Raw genomic sequence first — 18,878 nt, 5'->3', positions numbered from 1 at the left:
AAAGCGACGCCTTCACCGTGTCGTCGTGTCCGACCGACAGTCCGAAGCTCGACGTTATTAACAAACATCACAGTTATTACAGTCGTTCAGAGGAAAAGCAGCAGATCTGCACATCTGAGGAGCTGCAGCCAGGAAGGGATTTACAGGAGAAACGACTTCAAACATCAAAACAGCTGCTGATTAATCTTCTGCTAATTGATTCATAAGTCAATAAATAATTTTTAGTGTAAAATGTAGATAACGAGGTGTTAACATGTCTCACCGTCTACTGGGCCAGTTTCAAACTGCCGGGTGGAAAACACCGTAAAACGTAGAAAACAACAGAATAGTTCTGGGAATAAATTTGCAGTACTGTAGTTTTTTTTTTTAACGGACTAAAAACTTCCAAAAATACTAATATGGACGTTTTCCAGACATTTCTCACATGCAGTTACAGCTGGGAGTTCCTGTTAGACATTGTGGAGACAGTCTGCAGTCACGTTAAACCCTGTTTTTGTATCTTCCTCACCAAAATATGTTAAAAAGATAAGTGTCTTCTGTTTTTATAACAGACCCATAAATACCCGGCCCATTAGTGACTGAGCTGTGGACAGACCAGATTACAACAGACCAGCTCTGCCCCCGAGGCTCCCCGACAGCTGAATAACTGTACAGAGATGTTATATCACAGTGGACCCTGCCACTGTAATAATCCGGCCATCCTCTTTACAAAGAGACTCTTTAAAAAAGACTTAAAGGGGCAGTTCACCCCAAAATCTAAACTACACGTCTCCTCTCACCTGCAGAGCTGTTTATCACCTGGATAGTTTCGGTGTGAGCTGCAGAGTTTTGGAGATAGCGGCCGTAGAGACGTCTGCACGTGTTGAATATAATGGGACTAGACGGCTTGTGGAGCTCAAAGCGACAAAAAATAAAAAACAGTCTTTCCAGAAATCCTGACTCAAGATTTCAAGAACAAGCGGTTTCATGTGGGAGCGATCGGCACAAAGAAAATAGTTCCTACATTAAACTGCTCACGACAAATCTCTAAGTATAGAAACACGACAGGTGAGACGAAAATATGTATTTTTGATTTTGGGGTGAACTGTCCCTTTAAGGCGCTGGCCACGAGCCTTCGTCACGTCGTTTCTCTCACCTCCAAAATATACTTTAAAAAAAAGATTCCAGTCATATTTTGTGCCCTTTGAATTTTTCATATTGAGATAATGAAAATATTTGGAATAAACGATAATTTGTCACATTATACCTGCGGAAAGTCCCAGATAAACCGAAGCTTTAAATGCTTCTGACTGAAATCCATCACAGAAGCGTCTGCGGACGACCTGACTCACTGTCAGCGGAATAAACTGGATGGACAAACTGACTTTTACTTTAGGCTGCGATACGCCCGATAAAACTGCTGGAAACATGATGCGACCCATGAGTCACCGCTCCCGTGTAAGTACGCTGCTCACGTAAATGTCAGTAAAAAGAAAGTTTAGACCAAATGAGTTTGTTGTAGGTTCTCGGAAGTAAATCAAAGTACTTTGAACATCTTGTAAAGGCAGATTTAAATGGCATGTGGCCAAAAACAAAGATTACAAACCGGGAGAGACACGAGACAGCTCTTATTTAAATGTTAATGCTCAAGTATTACCAGCATTTTTGTCTTAAAATGTCATTTCAGAAGTGCTCGAGGCCACAACGTCTGCTGGCTCCAGCACCTTCTTCTTCTGACAAAAAGGTCAGAAGAACAATCAGCGCAGACACGTGTATAAAAATCTAACACTGAAATAAAACGTAACTGCTGGAGAAAAACATTTCATTTCTCTCGTGTCTGAATGCACTTTGCAGCGTCACCAAGTGAATCAGAGCTGCGACATAAACATCAGCTGGCAGGTCGTCCGACTCTCATCTCGCAGATGCAGGTTTGTTTTCACGTCCGTGACGAAGCAGAAGAGTCTGCAGCAGAGACCTCAAATATCAAACTTTTCTTCACAAACACAATGTCCGTTCTCTTCGTAGTCCTCTCGGGTCACCACGATCTCGTCGTAGTCCGGATTGTGGGCCAGCAGCTTCCCTCCTTCCCATGAATAACAGATCGGACTGCAGGACAAGACAGTGAAACCATTAATTATGTATACATTAGTGAAACGGGACATACAGTACAACTTGACAGCTGTCAGCACTCAGCCTTCAGACCGAAGCTCCAGTCAGCTGCTGTAGATTTATAGTTCAGATGGAGGCATCATGCTTTAATTATAGTCCCAACAGTAACTTTACATTCTGTTATTTGCTTTGTGTTATACGGGACGGTGGGCTACTCGTAGAACTGGAGTTACATCCCGGTAACTTCTAGTTCGCCTCGTCTCATTTCTAAATATGAGACTTCTTCTGTGCAGTCGCTGTGTTTACGCGTTTCATCCACTGTGACCGTGCGTTACTGAAAAGGAGACGATAACTGAGTCTTTCTTCAACTTCCTTAAAAACAGTCCTGCACTGATTTATCATCTCACTCCTGTAACTCCGTCGGACTCAGGATGGACAGAAAAAGAAGGATTTAAAATCGACGCAGCAGAACCAGAGTCTTATATTCCACACATTCTTCTTCCTTGTCAAAACCTGCCGCCTACGTTACCCACAATGCAACTCTCCCGCTGACAGTTGGGTGTGAGATTGTGGTGTGTTATGCTAGTAGCGGCTAATGTAGCCTGCAGCAGAGACGAGCAGCGGCTGCAGAGCTCTGCTGAGCTCGCTGCTTTCTGACTCCACACCAACACTTTAGTTTCATTAGTCTGCAGCCCCGACCGACGCCGACTCAAGTGACATCACTTGAGGACATGAATCAGACTGCACACAGCTCCTAAAACATGTGCAGAAGTACTCCCCAACACCTGGAAACACCTGGAGACGCACTGAGGTGGAAAATCGGTGAAGTTCCCCGTAAACACGCGTCAGTATATTTTTGAGGAAACTGCAGCTTCCTTCGTGCGAGGGAAGTTGTGACAACCCCTTAACGTCCAACTATAAATCAAACTTACTTTGCAGGTAGTAGGACTGACACAGGGAGGTGGGCGGGGGCGAGGGAGCGCAGCTCTGCCTCCAGCCGCTCTCTGAAGCCTGGAAACAAAGTGTTTCCTCCAGTCAGGACGATGTTCTGGTAGAAGTGTGGCTGCATGTCTGATGGCAGGAAACACACAGACGCGTGTCACGCACTGGAAACTCACTGCTCAACATGTAAACTGAATGTGGACATACAGTAAATAAATCAGCTGTAACTGACACGCAACACCAATGGTTGTATTTATTTTTAAACTTTATTTTTGAAGATTTTAACAATGTATAAATAATAAAAAGGAAAAGAGAATTTGACAGCTCTCAGCAATCAAATTTGAGGAAAAAAGATGAGTAAGAACAGAAGGCCGCAGTGTATTATCGCTTCAAGATAAGTAATTAATAAACTCTATAATATATAATGAAAAGAATCATGTATATTAGTAAGTACATATACATGAATACCCATATAGCAACGTCTGGTCCAATATATCAAAAAAAGGGTCCCACATTTTAAAACAGACGTCAGACAGCCAGGGGACACACGAGCCAGCGAGTATCCGGCCCCCAGTCATGTTAGATCTCACGCCTCAAGACCACAAGCAGCGAGCGAGGCTGCCGGTCTCGAGTTTACACTTAACACACGAGGGCCGAGGGTTGTATTTAAAGACTGCTGTTAAATTCGATCTCTAAAGCAGAAAACGCAGCATGTGGTCTGACCTTCTGGCAGGGACTGGATGGAGTGCACGATGGCCTCTGGGATGCCCATCTCCTGGATGCCGATGTCCGACGGGTGGAAGAGCATCTCAGGAACAGCAAAGCGCTCGTTGGCCAACCTCAGGATCTGCTCTCCGGTCTTGTACTTTCCACTGAAGACCATCTCCTCTCGTGGCTGGTGGACCAACGAGGACAGCAGCAGACACGTCACTCTGTAATATCAACCTACAAAGACAGATACTGAAAATGCTTTCTCACCTTGCAGAAGCCTTTTTTGATGGAGCTGAAATCTGGGAGAACATAATCCCTCATCGCAGTGTTTTCGTCCCCCTTCATCCTGACAACAGACCACACAGAACAACTGTCACTCACTTCATCAGGGACTTCCTGATGAAACACCGCACTACGGGCTGCAGGCAGTCAGTGAGCTCAGGATGAAGATGACAGCGGAGAAAGTGCTTCATCTAGTCCAGCTGGCCGACGGACATATTTGATTTGTACAGATGAAGCAAACAAGAGAGAACATGTTAATCAGAGAGCGTTAGAGGAGCTGGGAGGTGGAGTTTGTCACCTTTGGACAGAGCCGGGCTAGCTGTTTCCAGTCTTTATGCTAAGCTAAGCCTGAAATCTGTTTAGTTAAATCTGCTGTCTGTGTTTCTGTGGTGTGTCTGGGCTTACTGTGCCATTTCCATGTCGCTGTAAAACTGCTGGGAGACGTAGCAGACGTCTTCTTTCACTTGGTTGATCACATGAGTTTCATCCATGACGTGTAACTGGCTGCGAGGACGAGAGAGATTATTTAGTTTTATTTGATCTGTATGAAGAGAGCCGCTGTTCTACCAGCTGAGAGCCACAGAGTCAAACCAAACAACGAGACAACAGCAGTGCTGAGGTCAACTCACCGATATGAAATGATTTCCTTCAGGTGATTGGTCAGTAGCTTCCCTCCTACATTGATCCTGGAAGACAGAACAAACCAATCAGCATTTTGTTGTTGTTGTTGTTGTTGCAGGTTAATGATGTTGCTGCAGTCCTCTGACCTGCGGATGCCCTCCTTCATTTTCTTGCTGCGGCAGTAGGGGGCGATGTGGGTGAAGGAGAAGCCACTGTCCACCACCAAACAGCAGAGCACCGAGGGTTTAGAGTGGAAGTAGTGATGAGCGCTGAGAGAACCCGCTGGAGAACACAGACCAGCAGAGAGTAGACACAGCTGATATCTGCCAGCCAGAACACTGACTGACTGATTTCACTTCATCATCAGAATATAGAAGAAGAGGCTTCTCACACTGCATCTTCCTGGAATAACGTAGCCCCTTTTCACCCCCCCCCTTTAACCCAGGGCTGTAGGATTCACTCTGCACGTCTGCTAGCTGGGCTAAATGTCCCTAATGTTTACATCTGTTTACCCGCTTCACACGGACACCTTTTGACCCCACGTTCAGTCAATTTTCAGGAGATAACCTCGCAAACTCTGGGCTAACCCCGCTCCGGAGCAGCGAGCCCTAAAGGCGGGGTAAGAATGTGCCAGGATTGTGCCAGTGTGAAAGGGGGCTAGTCTGGGACTAAGAAGGTTTTGAGACTGCTTTTAGCCCGGGGCAAAGTGCAGTGTGAGACGCCTAATACAGAAGACAAAACAATCACATATCACATCAGACATTACGAATAAGTCGCTGCAGTGCAATCAATGTAATCGCTCCCTTTGGTGGTCTTTTATTACAGGAAGCAGGGAAGAAGAAACAGGAAGAGGCGGGGCGAGCAGGTGTAGGTGTGTGTGTGTGTGTGTGTGTGTGTGTGTGTGTGTGTGTGTGTGTGTGTGTGTGTGTGTGGAGAAGTGAAGGGAAAAGCAAGGTGAGCAGATTAAAGGTTTGTGAGTAAACACTAAAATAAGGTGGAGAATCATGTAGAATTGAAAAGGTGACATAAGAAATAACCTGCTAGAAACAGGGTAATATATTAATTTATTCTTGCAGATATTAGAATATTCATCAGCAGACAAATACACGTTTGTTGCAGAATAACGCCCCGCAGTGCATACTTTAATTATTGAATTAAATGTTGAAAAATTAATGACACAAGTTTTTGATATTTATTTTTGGGTAAATTAATTGCTATATTAATCAAGTAATAAAAAAATAATCTTTGGAATAAACGATAAATTAGTCGTTCGATTAATCAATGAAAATGGAATCGGTAGGTGCAGAAATAAAGCGCCGTCTCACTAGATTTGTTAAACGTCCAGTTTGACTCACCGTTTATTCTGAGAGCCGACTGGAACTGGTACTCCTCGAACAGGATCTCATTCATCGACTCCTGAATGGAGGTGAAGTTGAAGTACGGCTCGGTGATGATGACGCTGGTGTCTGCGAACTCCACCTGGACCCAGAGGAGCCCACAGCCGAGGAGGAGGAGGAGGAGGAGGAGGAGGAGGAGGAGACGAAATCACATGAGATCAGATTAGTAGACAATGAATATTCCCCACGTTTCCAGAAGAACAAACCAAAAAGCCTTGGTGAAGAAAAGACATGGTGGACAAATATGAAGCCAACTATAAACCTTAAACATCTCCTTTCCAAACAGATGATCCCACACTTTCCTCTGGACGTCCCAGTTGACGAGATAACCCTGAAGAGAAAGAACAGGAGCGAGCACATGAGAACGAACCTCTGAAAGGGTCCAGACGGGACCGGATACTGTAAAGCTGCGGCCTCTACGTGCGGTTACACTCGCTCACCTTCTGGAAGGGGAGGATGTAAAAGAGACCCGACGGGTCTTTGATCTCATCAAGCTGATTGGCTGTGAAGGTTTTTAATCTGGACGTCTTGGAGCGAAACTGGCAGTTTGGGATGACGCTGAGGGAGAAAGAGAGAAAGGTCCCGCTGAGAAAGCCTCGGGGATCTGACCGCCGGGTGCTGAAGACTGGCAATAAATACACATTAGGTGGCTTTGCTCTGCTGCCTTTATTATCAGAAAGCAATGATCTTTAAATACAGGTGTCAGTGACCGCAAAAGATCACATTTAGTGCTTCAGAAATGAGCTCAGTGTCAATCTGTGATATCAAGCATTGTCTTCATAATCAGTCTCCCAGTTTATGGTGAATTCTTAGCTTTTAGTGATTACATTCAACTTAAACTTGACTAAAAATCACCATCAGCAGTTCATTCATTCTTATTTAAACGGAGAAACTACCACAATTAGCCAAACTGACTTTAAGGTGAAAAGAAAATGTTTTTAACAAAAGTGAAAGCATTGTACTGTGTTCTTAATGTGTGACTTTTAACGGTGTATCGCACTGTGTTTTATAGATAACTAGTATAAATTGCTTCTGTGTATTTGTATTGTCTTAAGAGCAAAAACAACAATAAAAATACATCCCAAACTCCCATCTTTGTTGTTGTATCCTAGACACTATGATGAATACAAAGCTGTTGTTTTTCCACGCCACACTTTAGAATATCTGGCAAAATCTAAAACCTGTCTAAAACTCAACATGTCGCCTGTATAAAGGCCTCTTGGTGTATTCACCCTACGCCGAATTTCAGTTCGAGCCCTGAAGCTTCATATTTGGCCTTAAGTGATGTTCTGCATCGTGGGTTTGTTTATTAAAAACCACTGAAAACATCAAAACGACCGTTTTTGAACGGAGTTTGACGTTAGGTTTTCTCCGCACAAGAGACAGGAACGCTGCTGTCTCTTAGGGCGATGCCTAACGTTACTTTATGTATATTACTGATCATTAAAAGCGGACTTTATAAACTATATTAGCTTGACCGACTGTTTATTATCATTAGCGGTAACGTTAGCTACCTTGCTAACATAAACTTACCTGACTTTCTCGTGACTGTATCCTATTTTCGCCGTATAGGCTCCGTTGTCCAGAACTAACGTGGCCATTTAGAGCCTGTACTGACACATAAAACACACAATTCAAATGTATTCACCAGTTACTGACACAGAAAACAGAGCACATTACTACACTTCCGATAGCACAAGGCTCCGCCATTAAGACTTATTTTACTCGTCCCGCCAATCAGCTTCGTCTTATTCTCTGTTTGCGGCAGACATGACGCTGTGGGGCAGCCAATCAGATCTTCGGCTCCTTTCCTTTATGCTCATTGGCGGTTGGTATAGCCAATCAGATACGAGGTTTAGGGTCGGGCGGAAACAGGTCTCATCTTTCCTGAACTGAATATTTAGTAACAAAATAAGTGTAAAACAGGCTTATTTTAACACTGCATATTATAAATACATAAAATTATAAATACATGAACGTGACAATGATTTATTTACACAGTTTGTATTGTGGTTATGTACTGTACATCATCATTGCAGCTCATGTTGGGGTCGAGTGTAAAATTAAGAACGAAGAGAAACAACAGTCGTATAGCCTGTAGAGTAAAGACAGATCAGGACTGTATCACATTTTAATATTATTATGGCTGCAACTAGTTATTATTGTCATTATCTGTAAATCTCCATGCTATTTTCTTGATTAATCGATTAATCGATTTGTCTTTATATTTTGTTGTTTAATGTCTGTTAGGGATCAGAGTGGATGGAATTAAACACAATAACACAACAACTGATAGCTTTTCTTACAGTGAAACGTACTGTGTAATACTTCTGAACTGGGAAGTGAGGACACTTAAAGGACTTTAGAGATCTGATAATGATGGAGCATGCAGCGTCAGCCCTGCAAGAATCAGACAGAGCTTTGGATGGACACTAATGAGGACATGTTTGAATTTAATTACCCAGACAGAAATGGATGTACTTTTGTTTAGTCTTGTAGACGTGTGTGTGTGTGTGTGTGTGTGTGTGTGTGTGTGTGTGTGTGTCCATACAAGAGAAACATGAAAACCGACTCTTCTATCCACATATTTCTTGACATAAGTGCACATTAACATCAGTTTCTTTTTAATACCACACGCCCTTAAAGGGACAGTTCTCCCCAAAATCTAAACCACACACGTCTCCTCTCACCTGTAGAGATGTTTGCATTGTTTGAATATAATGGGACTACATGGCGCTCGTATTTCTTTGGCGCTTTGAGCTCCACGAGCTGAGCGCCATGTAGTCCCAATGCAGACATCTCTACGGCCGATATCTCCAAACCTCTGCAGCTCGCACCGAAACTATCCAGGTGATAAACAGCTCTGCAGGTGAGAGGAGACATGTGTAGTTTAGATTTTGGGTGAACTGCTCCTTTAAGGGCTAAGTAGAGCCATACAGGTGACACTACGGTTTATGATGTGTGCAGCCGGCTTCCTGGTACCAGAACTGTAATACATTAACTTAAGACAACAGTCTGAGCAGAGAGTGCTTTTATTCATCAGCTGGTAAATATCGCACCTCCTCCAGTACTCAGATCTTGTACCCAAGTCAAAGTACAAAAGTATCATCATCGAAATATACTTAAAGTATCAAAAGTAAAAGTACTCGTTATGCAGAACGGCCCATTATAGAATTATTATATTCCTGGATTATAATTATTGATGCGTTAGTTACTTTCCACCACTGAACTATTACAGTTCAAATCTAAAGTCGTGCTGGCTGTTTACACGCCACAGCAGATCCACAGTTCACACTCCAACACACACACATGATAAAAATACTATACGACACTATAACAAACATCGTAGGAAACCATCAAAAGAATCTGTTCTGCAGGCTATATTCCCTTAAAGCTTTACTCGTGTTCATGTAGGCTTATTATCAAACTGCTGAAACGGAAATCTTTGACTTCAGTGAAACGTAAAAGCAAAAATCCTTCACTTTTAGTGAAAGTTATTCATCAAATTTCAATCACACCCCGTCTGAGATGTGTTGATAGTACTGGTCATGATGAATAACGTGTCTGTAGGATCCAGATTCTTATTATTTATATATTTATACATTATAAATACATGAGATTGCTATTCATTTTACACGTTAACTGCTGCTGGAGATAATAAGCTTTTCACACAAATAAAGTTAACTTGGAACAAAACGTTTGTTTTTGCAGAAAAACATATGCGCTGGATTTTTTTTCAAGGATAAACAATATGGCCGACGTAGGGTAAATCCTTGTCTTGATGCACACCGTCCTTCAGACGCCAATAAAAAATGGTTAAAATCAAGAAAAATAAAAGTATTTTGGGGAAAAGTTCATCGGTTTTTTTCCACAGTGACTCGTCTTCTTATTGTACAAATATCAGCTGTTCCCAACTCAGTCCTACAAACACGTTTCTGTTCCTGTAGTTGGTTTTAAAAGTTGAAATATTCCTTTCGGATGAGCCGGCAGGTCACTCCAGGTATTTGGGGATGCATCCTTGTAGTTCGATGAGCTCGGGCCAGTTTTCGTATTTATTCTTTGTGTTGTCGTTCTTCAGGTACTGGAACAAACAGACAGAGACGGTGCTGATTCTGAGTCAGCCCAAACAGCATCAACAACAAACCAGATGTTTCCCTTTAGAGCTGCAGCAGCTAGTCCATTAATCGATGCTAAGCTAAGCTGTTTACCTGTTTCCAGTCTTTATGCTAAGCTAAGCTATCTGTTTCCCCCTGTTTCCAGTCTTTATGCTAAGCTAAGCTACCTGTTTCCCCATTTCCAGTCTTTATGCTAGGCTAAGCTACCTGTTTCCCCCTGTTTCCAGTCTTTATGCTAAGCTAAGCTACCTGTTTCCCCCTGTTTCCAGTCTTTATGCTAAGCTAAGCTACCTGTTTCCCCCTGTTTCCAGTCTTTATGCTAAGCTAAGCTACCTGTTTCCAGTCTTTATGCTAAGACACTGCAGCGTCACATTAAATTAAAGGTTCCTGTTCTTCATTCTGAATATTTCGTATGTTTGAATGTTAACGATGAACCCAGAGAGGGGTCGGCGTGCGGTTAAACGGGTTCAGATAAATCAATATAAAGTGAACATGAGCTCGTAGTTGTTACCTTCTCAAAGTTGCTCTTCACTGTTGCTCCTTTCCCACCAACAAACACCCAGTTATCTCTGAAGCCCAGCGACTGGACAGCTGAGCTTCCCAGTTCAGAAATCAGCTTCTTTGCTTCTTCAGTTAACCTGTCAGAACGAGTCAACAATCACTCTTTGTATTGATCCACACAAGCAGAGCGGATCAATATGTAACTGAACGAGATGATCAGCAGGAAACCAATGACCTAAAACAATTAAAAAGCTTTAATCGTCTCATTTCTTTAAATCCGGTCTCTTTAGTTCGCTCAGGCAGCAACGCAATTGATTTTCATTGTCGATTTTTTTAAATAATTAATTTATTATTATTCTTTATTATTATTTAATTTGTCTTTAATTGGCACTTTTCCCCCCAGCAATATCTTAATCAATATTTTCAAATAACTTCCAACAACAAAGAAGCAAACGTGTTCTCGTCCAGTATGAAGAGAAATAGATTGCTGTCCGACATTAAAGGCCTTCCCTCTAATGAAAGATAACAAAATGCAAACAACAACAATAATTTAAAAAAGGCGTTCCCATATTATTATTATTATATTATTATCATTATATTGACGTCATATTTTCATTATTAAGTTCAGGCAGCTGCATTTACATTTCTGCCTCGGCCGCCACATTCATCACATTACTTAGATCGACATTCTCCAAACGTTGCATGAGAGCGCAGAGCGATGGTTTAACCGTGTAATCTGCGTTAACTTTACAAATAAAGTTAATAACTTTACATATAAAGTTAATAACTTTACAAATAAAGTTAATAACTTTACATATAAAGTTATTCACTTTACATATAAAGTTAATAACTTTACATATAAAGTTATTCACTTTACATATAAAGTTATTCACTTTACATATAAAGTGAATAACTTTACATATAAAGTTAATGCAGAGACTGAACAGATGCGAATGAGGCGACAAAGCGTGAATTCAGACTTTTAACAAAGTGGCATCATGATGTCGTGTAGAAAACCAGTTCGTTGGTTAGTAGAGTGACGCGAGGCGAATATTCGCTTCGAGTTTGGTGTGAACACGCCTTCGGGGTCACATGGTAAGCGTGACAGCACTGCTTCGCTGGTTTTGCCTTTTCTGGTAGAATTTGTCACTTGAGGTGAACTTGTTGCAAGACGCCTGCTTATTTCTCTGATTGTGCAGTGAGCTCAGCTCTGCCCCTGCTGGCCGGAGGTCACATTTCAGTGAGATTTTTGTCAACGTTTTTCAGATTTCGGTCGTTTGCTTGCATTTCGTTGACGGCTTTCTGAACGCCGCTGATTCAAACGTAGTTAGCGGGAGCTTTGTTAGCCGAAGACGTGTACACATCCTCCCGTGATTTCACGACTCTGCTTAGTTCTTCATCTCAACATTTGGTTTTGAGGTTTGTAGGAGCTGACTGAAAGCAAACGGTGCGTCGACTTCGGGAGCTCGGCCCCGTGACTACGTTTCTCTGCCAGCAGCTGATGTAAAAGGAGAGACATTTACTTTGATGAAGGATCATCATAGGACGCCATCAGCACAGCAGAGCCTTCCTCGATGCTCTGCAGGAGCTCGATGAGAGGTTTCACATCTGCAACACAAGCATGGCGTCCATCTTTTAAATCTTTCATTGTTGAGCGCTCAGATTATCTAATCACACAGGACCTCACAGTAGTTAAATGATATTAATTCGAATATCAGCTGCTACGTACCGCCGCTATACATGTCAAAGTGACCGGTCTTTGTGACTTCTCCCGTTTTACCTGTTAAAGAAAGAGACTTGTGAATGTACCTGCAGCCACTAATGAACCACAAACAGAGGTGATGCAGAGGTTTATTGGTTCAACACTCACCGTTCAGTATAACAACGTTTATTCCGTATCCAGCGTTGTTCAGAACTGTTCCAAGAACCCTGAGAAAAGTTTGGTCTTCTGTAAATGTCAGCTGTCATCAACACGACAAGAACGAGCAACAAACCCAGCGAGCGCAGGAGGAGCGACGGAGGACAGAGGACAGACGCAAGAAGAGGAGGAACAAAGTCACAACTAAGTCTCAAGTCTTGGCTATCAAGTCCTGAGTCAAGTCCAACAAGTTTGGGACTTGTAGGTCAAGTCCAAGTCCTAAACCTTGTCTTCCAAGTCCTGAACAATTTATTATGCATCGTTCACCAAATAGATGCTTTTTCAAAGAGTAAAGACCCACTGAGAGCGCTGCGGTGCAAAGTTCACCCCCATTCATTTTCTATGTGACACGAGTGAATCGCTTCACAAGGCATTATGGGATTGCCGGCGACTTGGGCCCGACCAGCGATGCGGAGAAGGGGAAGCTTCGAAAGTTGAAAATGTTCAGCTTTCGAGAAGCAGCTCTGTGAGGCTGCACTGAGGCACAGCGGTGCGTTGAGCTAAATGCTAACATGCTGACGTTCAGCAGCTATAATGTTCACCATCTTAGTTTAGCGTGTTAGCATGCTAACATTAGCTAATTAGCAGTGAACACAGAGTGCAGCTGAGGCTGATGGGAGCGTCATCAGCTCTGCAGGTGTTTGGTCAGAAACCAAAGTGTCGGACACGTTAACATGTCGACCTGACGGTGGCGCTAGATGGAAAGTCAGAGGATCAGCAGAGTTATTACAGTTCATCCTGAGGGGAGCATGAACGTCTGGAGGCTGGTTGACCGACAGACCGACATAAGGGCCCTGTATACTCAGTCCTACGCTAACACTAGCTGATTCAGACTGCGGTCTACATTCAACCACTGTGCCCGTTTTTCTTTTTAAAATCTAAAAGCAAAAACACGAGCTCAGAAAACACAGTTTGGATTTGCAAGGAGAGATAAAAGCAGGGAAACAGGCAGGAAGTGTCTGAGAGGAAGTTGAGTTAGAAACACCTACAGTTTGTTTTGGATGCAGATCTTTGGAGCCACGACGTTAGCGGCTCCACTTTGGATGAAGAAGCTGAAATGATCCTCCGGACAGTCTCTGGTTGTAATACATGGTCCAGCTGGACAGGAAATGCAGAACACTGATTAATCCCCCATCAGATCAACGTCACTCGTCACTTATTCATTCTGATCAGGTTGAATCGATCACCAACCTGACTGTTTCGGAAGCGTCTTGGAGCTCTGACTGGACGCATCAGAGCCTTGAAATAAATCTGGAACAAGCAGAGTTACAGTCACAGAGATGTTAAAGTCAGTCAAAGGTAAGCGTCAAAGCGTCCACAGAAACCACTCCCGCAGCAAAAACACCCTCTGAAGTTCAGATGAAGTTAACATGAAGCTTCAGCAGTCCGAGGTAATCGAGTGAGTTACAGTTACAGAAAGTCGCTGAGCAAAGTCACAACAGGTTAAATAACTCAAATTCCACTTTTAAAGCCCCTACAGTACGTATAGGATTTAAACATTTCTAACTTCAATACACCCCCAAAACCCCGACCATCTCATTTTACTACAAACAAAAACTTATATCATCAAAATAAAGAAGGCTTTAAAAGAAGACACCGACGGCAGAATCCAGTCTCTGATGAAAGGCTGAGGTATGAAATGCTCCCACCTGAGAACGGGTTGCTGTATTTCTGCAGGATGAGTGTGATAATGACAACCGCAGGCACCATCACCATCACGCACTGCAAAACCCCTGCAGGAGACAGACAGAGGCAACACATCAGAGGACGGACAGCTTCGCCCGTCAGAGACTTCTGTCGATCCACTTCTGTGCTGTCAAACCGGCCGGCCCTAAAACTTCAAAAGCTGCTTTTCCACCCAAAGTTCCCGGAACTTTAATCCCCAGGAACTACTTTTCAAGGAACTATGAGGTCCCTTCAGCCCGCTGTCGTCTGCGTTTCCACCGCGGTCTAAAGACCCGGGAAGATCAGGCAGAGTACACCGTTCGGTTACACCATCACACAGCTGCGTAACTCTGCTGTTTTAACTTGTTAAACTCATCACCTACAGTTCAGCACGAGGACCTTTGCTTAGTTTAACCTGTGCACTGTCACCTGTTTGAAACCCTGAGCTCAGCGCTGTATAACGGGGAAACCGAGAGCCGCTGCTTCCTCAGAGCGCTGTAATATTAGAATATGGTAACACAAGCGTCCCGTGTCTTTCTACACATACAGCAGCGTACACTTGTTTTCAGACACAAGAACAGCCGCTGTACACACATTTAGCTCCACAGCTATTTATTAATCTGCAGAAATATAAATGTGCAAAACACACGCGAGAGCTGCCGGTGGAGTCTTCCACCACTGCCAGGTTTAAATCAAACAGTAAACTCGTTATTACATATTAAAATATAAAATAATATATGACGCTCTCTCTTTGTAATCCCACTGAGACAAAGATGAGTGGGAACTTTTACCGTAAATAAAGGTTAAAAACATTTGTTTATTGGGGCAGCTGAAGCAGAGAAATCACTCCTGAATGAAGCGATCAGTAACAGCCAACAATCAATAGGGAAGTAACCACAGTAATACACACACACACACACACACACACACACACACACACACACACACAACCTGTCGTGAGCTGTTGGACTCAATGAAAACTTACTTCCTCTGAAGTTTCGTCCCGTCATTCTTGTTTTTCCTATTAAAAACGAAAAAGAAACAGGAAGGATGAACAGAGTGAGGACACACACACACACACACACATAAACACACACGCTGCACACACACACACACATAAACACACACACACACACACACACATAAACACACACACACACACACACACACACACACACTGGGCACACACACACACATACACACACACTGGTTCCCTGCCCTCAACAACATCAAGTCCCAGGTGAACGGTAGAATAAACTTACCTGTTAATCACCTGAGTCTGCCTTTGTGAACCGTAACAGAACGATCTGGCCACATTATGGACTCGGCGGACTCAGGCTCACCCCACTCAACGCAGAAGTACGCCAGATGGAGTCGGACGCACTCCGCCAAGCTCTCGCCACCCACCCTTACCCCATCAGTACCAGAAGACCTAGATGTGTCCACCATTGTCTCATGACCCCGGTGCGGCTTTTAGTAAATAACAAGCACTTTCATTACCTCCACATCGCCGTATGACTGTACTGATCTGCTCCCCGGAGCCCCAAAGGGGACCCATGGAGAAATGCACTGACTCCCGGACAGCCGGCATCATTCGCCCATCCTCTCCTCCAGCCGGTGCAGGTTTCTTTTTTGTGGCTAAGAAAGACCACTCACTTCCCTTCAACTGGACCCCTGAAGTCGAACAGGCTTTTACGGAACTGAAGAGAGGCGTCGCCGCAGCTCCAGTCCTGGTCCAGCCCGATCCCCAGTGCCAGTTCGTGGTCGACGTAGACGCAATCAGACATTGGAGTTTGTCCGCTTGTCTCCTTCTGAATGCAACTACGATGTGGGGAACCGCGAGTTGCTAGCTGTCAAGCTCGCCCTGGAGGAATGGAGGCACCGGCTCGAAGGGGCAGAACATCCCTTTATCGTTCGAACGTAAGAACCGTGCCCACATCCAGAGAGCTTAACGACTGAACTCCTGCCAAGCTCGCTGGGAAATGTAAAACCCAATGCTCTTTCTCGCCAGTTTGCCTCCCTGTTGTGTTGTGGCAGCGGTTACCTGGGAGGTCGAAGGTGTGATTAAGGAGGCACAGCGGACTCAACCCGACCCAGGTAACACTGTTCTCCGTTCTCCAGTGGGGACACATTGCCCGATTCGCCTGTCTCCCGGGGATTGGCCGCACCCTATCCCTCCTAATAAAAGACATTTCTGGTGGCCCACCATGGATGCCGACTCTAAAGCATTTGTTTCAGCCTGCACTGTGTGCTCGCGGCAAGTCCTCTCACAGTCCTTTGAGGTTTCTTCGCCCTCTGCCCATTCGGGGCTGTCCATGGACCCATAAAGCCCTGGATTTCGTCACCGGCCTGCCGCCATCCCAAAGTAACACAACAATACTCACCACTGTTGACCGTTTTTCCAAAGCTGTCCACTTTGGGGCCCTACCCAAACTCCCCACAGCCCACGAGACTGCAGAGCTTCTGGTCCACCATGTTTTCCCGCCTCAGACAGTCGGCCTCAGTTCATCTCTCAGGTATGGAAGTCATTCCGCCAGGTGAGTTTATACTCGGACTAATGGACAATCTGAACGGACCGACCAAGGTCTTGAATCAGCCCTCCGCTGTGTTGCTGCCAGAAATCCGGCTCCTGGAGCGCTCGTCCTTCCTGGGTGGAGTGCGCCCGTAACCCCCTGTCCTGTGCAGCTACAGGTGTGTCACCATTTGAGGGTTCAAATGGTATCAACCACCTCAGATCCCCACCCAGGAAGGTGAAATCGTGGTTCCATCTCCGCGGTTGCCGCAGGATTTGGAAGGAGGCCCGAGCTGCTCTCCTTCACGCTGCTGACCGTAACGGACACCTCGCTGACTGACACCGGATACCTGGCCCCTCCTACCAAACTCCTTACCTCTTAATCACCTGAGTCACACACATCATACTCTAAAAAAGGTACTCAAAATCAAATCAAAATAGTTTTCTAATTAAAAAAAGAAGTGCAGGTCCTGTATTAAGAACTTAAGATTTAAGTACCTCAGAACTGTACTTGATCCAGTATTTAAGTAAATGTACTTCCTCTCTGAATATCTGCAAACACCTGCGCAGGTATATCAGGTTCAGCACAAAATCTGTTATTGTTTCCATACAGCTGCTCACTGACAAAAGCAATAAGATTGTAATAAGACTATAAAAATAAAACTCATAAATAAATGAAATACATTTCCCCACTGACCTACGGTGACTCTGAGCATGTCTGTGGCGTCCGGACAGGCTGACACCGAGTCCCAGGAGGCGTTCACTTACCGGAGGCGCCGAGACAAACAGGATGATCCTGTTCCGCCTCCCTGAGCCTGAAAACCACCCAGCCAATCAGCTGCACCCGGGGGCCAGAGTCCACATTACTCACCTGGTGATAACATTATTAAATGAAAGAAGGACTATTCACAGACACGAAGTTACTTTTGTTTTAATGGTAAACATGCAGCCCTGAATAAAGCACTCAGGGAGCTCGTGAGGCTGCACAACACTGAAATATCTACTTTAATCTTCTTTACAAAGTCTTAATGTGCATTAAAATACACAGTCAGACTCACTGGGGTATGACTGTTCAAACAGTGGGAACTTTATGACTTACTGATGCGTTCACGGACTGATGTAAGCAATCGGAACTACACGTCTGAAGGTCCAGTCACGTTACGTTTCTGTTCAACAGAGCTGGAAGAAGTACTCGGATCTTTAGCTCAAGTAGTAAAACCACAGCGTGGAAAATACTGTTACACGTAAAAGTCCTGCATTCAAAATCTCACTCAAAGTACAAAAGTATCAGCATCAAATGTTCAGAATAGTATATATTACATTATTGGGTTACTTCATATACTGATGGGTAACTTAATATATAATAATACATCATATTTTATTTGGCCGGCATTTTATTTTATTAATCTGAATCTGCAAAGTAACTAAAGTTACCAAACAATTTTAGTGGAGTAAAATATTTAACGTTTAAGGGTTATTTAATGTTTAAAATAAACAATATTTGCCTCTGAGGTGTAAAGAAAAGTGGATCTTTATCAATCCTCAATGTCGGTCGGGCTCAACACGATAAGCAACTTATTGATCGTTTAATGCTCCCGCTGTAATTGATGCCGTGATATAAATGCATTGATCAGCATTTGTCCCGTATCTTCCGATCCACTTTTTTTCTTCCAGTGAGTTATTAATAAGACGGTGTAGTCCCTCATTGAGAAGAGTTGGTTTGAAAGACGAGTCAAAGAAGCCATTTTTGTGAAAAAAGAAAACCCCTCTTTGAACAGAAATGGTGGTCTGAGATTCAATCTGCCCAAAGTTTACCACAGTGTGTTAACACCGTGGTCAAGCCAATCACATGCTAATCAGGTACTTAACAGTGATGAGGGAGGTGCAGCCAGAAAACAATAGGCCTGATTACTGATTACTGGGCCATCATGGAAACAAAGAAGACCAGTTTCAGGTGAAACTAGGCAGGTAAACAGCAGACACTCAGGTAGACTCCTCCCTGAGGGCGGGGCTTAAGCAACACAGAGTAGCTTCAATTTCTGAGTTCTCAGACCATTTTCACATTGAGAATGACTTCCGGATGGGAGCCGAAACGTCTTGAATCTGAAAACAGCGTCCAGATGACT

General features: G+C 43.8%; 2 protein-coding genes across 7 annotated transcripts; both read right to left on the bottom strand.

The window, feature by feature from the left end:
* Positions 1-1,533: 1,533 nt before the first annotated feature.
* On the bottom strand, positions 1,534-7,811 carry actr6 (actin related protein 6). Of its 2 annotated transcripts, XM_044192286.1 has the most exons (11): positions 7,575-7,804; positions 6,482-6,599; positions 6,304-6,372; positions 6,000-6,123; positions 4,791-4,926; positions 4,653-4,709; positions 4,429-4,527; positions 4,009-4,087; positions 3,754-3,925; positions 3,021-3,159; positions 1,534-2,085 (listed from the first exon to the last, which is right to left on the bottom strand). In XM_044192286.1, exons 1-11 carry the CDS (start codon positions 7,640-7,642, stop codon positions 1,956-1,958), a joined length of 1,191 nt encoding a protein of 396 aa, XP_044048221.1. In that variant the 5' UTR covers positions 7,643-7,804; the 3' UTR covers positions 1,534-1,955. The 2 variants fall into 2 exon arrangements, with proteins under 2 accessions (XP_044048221.1, XP_044048222.1); XM_044192287.1 differs by lacking the exon at positions 3,021-3,159 and having other exon boundaries at positions 7,575-7,811.
* Positions 7,812-9,057: 1,246 nt separating this feature from the next.
* Positions 9,058-18,514, bottom strand: LOC122874429 (protein FAM3C-like). Of its 5 annotated transcripts, none has more exons than XM_044192288.1 (10): positions 17,450-18,513; positions 15,226-15,261; positions 14,225-14,308; positions 13,767-13,826; positions 13,565-13,673; positions 12,528-12,586; positions 12,387-12,437; positions 12,181-12,265; positions 10,668-10,794; positions 9,058-10,122 (listed from the first exon to the last, which is right to left on the bottom strand). In XM_044192288.1, the coding sequence occupies exons 1-10, from the start codon at positions 17,466-17,468 to the stop codon at positions 10,033-10,035; spliced, it is 720 nt and encodes a 239-aa protein (XP_044048223.1). In that variant the 5' UTR covers positions 17,469-18,513; the 3' UTR covers positions 9,058-10,032. The 5 variants fall into 5 exon arrangements, with proteins under 5 accessions (XP_044048223.1, XP_044048224.1, XP_044048225.1 ...); XM_044192289.1 differs by lacking the exon at positions 17,450-18,513 and adding an exon at positions 17,251-17,428; XM_044192290.1 differs by lacking the exon at positions 17,450-18,513 and adding an exon at positions 15,503-17,223.
* Positions 18,515-18,878: the final 364 nt, after the last annotated feature.

Source organism: Siniperca chuatsi, linkage group LG4, assembly GCF_020085105.1.
Source record: "Siniperca chuatsi isolate FFG_IHB_CAS linkage group LG4, ASM2008510v1, whole genome shotgun sequence".
Lineage (NCBI taxonomy): Eukaryota > Metazoa > Chordata > Actinopteri > Centrarchiformes > Sinipercidae > Siniperca > Siniperca chuatsi.
Note: the sequence above shows the minus strand (reverse complement) of the source record. Positions and strands in the feature narration are given on the sequence as shown.

What these genes read in the sequence shown, in the direction of transcription:
- actr6 (XM_044192286.1), bottom strand. Translation starts at nt 7,642, where the DNA reads ATGGCCACGTTAGTTCTGGACAACGGAGCCTATACGGCGAAAATAGGA. An exon ending in ATGAAGGAGGGCATCCGCAG is followed by an intron (nt 4,710 to 4,790) that starts GTCAGAGGACTG and finishes TCTGTCTTCCAG; the next exon opens with GATCAATGTAGGAGGGAAGC. An exon ending in AAGGAAATCATTTCATATCG is followed by an intron (nt 4,528 to 4,652) that starts GTGAGTTGACCT and finishes TCGTCCTCGCAG; the next exon opens with CCAGTTACACGTCATGGATG.
- LOC122874429 (XM_044192288.1), bottom strand. An exon ending in GGGACGAAACTTCAGAGGAA is followed by an intron (nt 14,309 to 15,225) that starts GTAAGTTTTCAT and finishes TGTCTCCTGCAG; the next exon opens with GGGTTTTGCAGTGCGTGATG. An exon ending in AAACGTTGTTATACTGAACG is followed by an intron (nt 12,438 to 12,527) that starts GTGAGTGTTGAA and finishes TTTCTTTAACAG; the next exon opens with GTAAAACGGGAGAAGTCACA.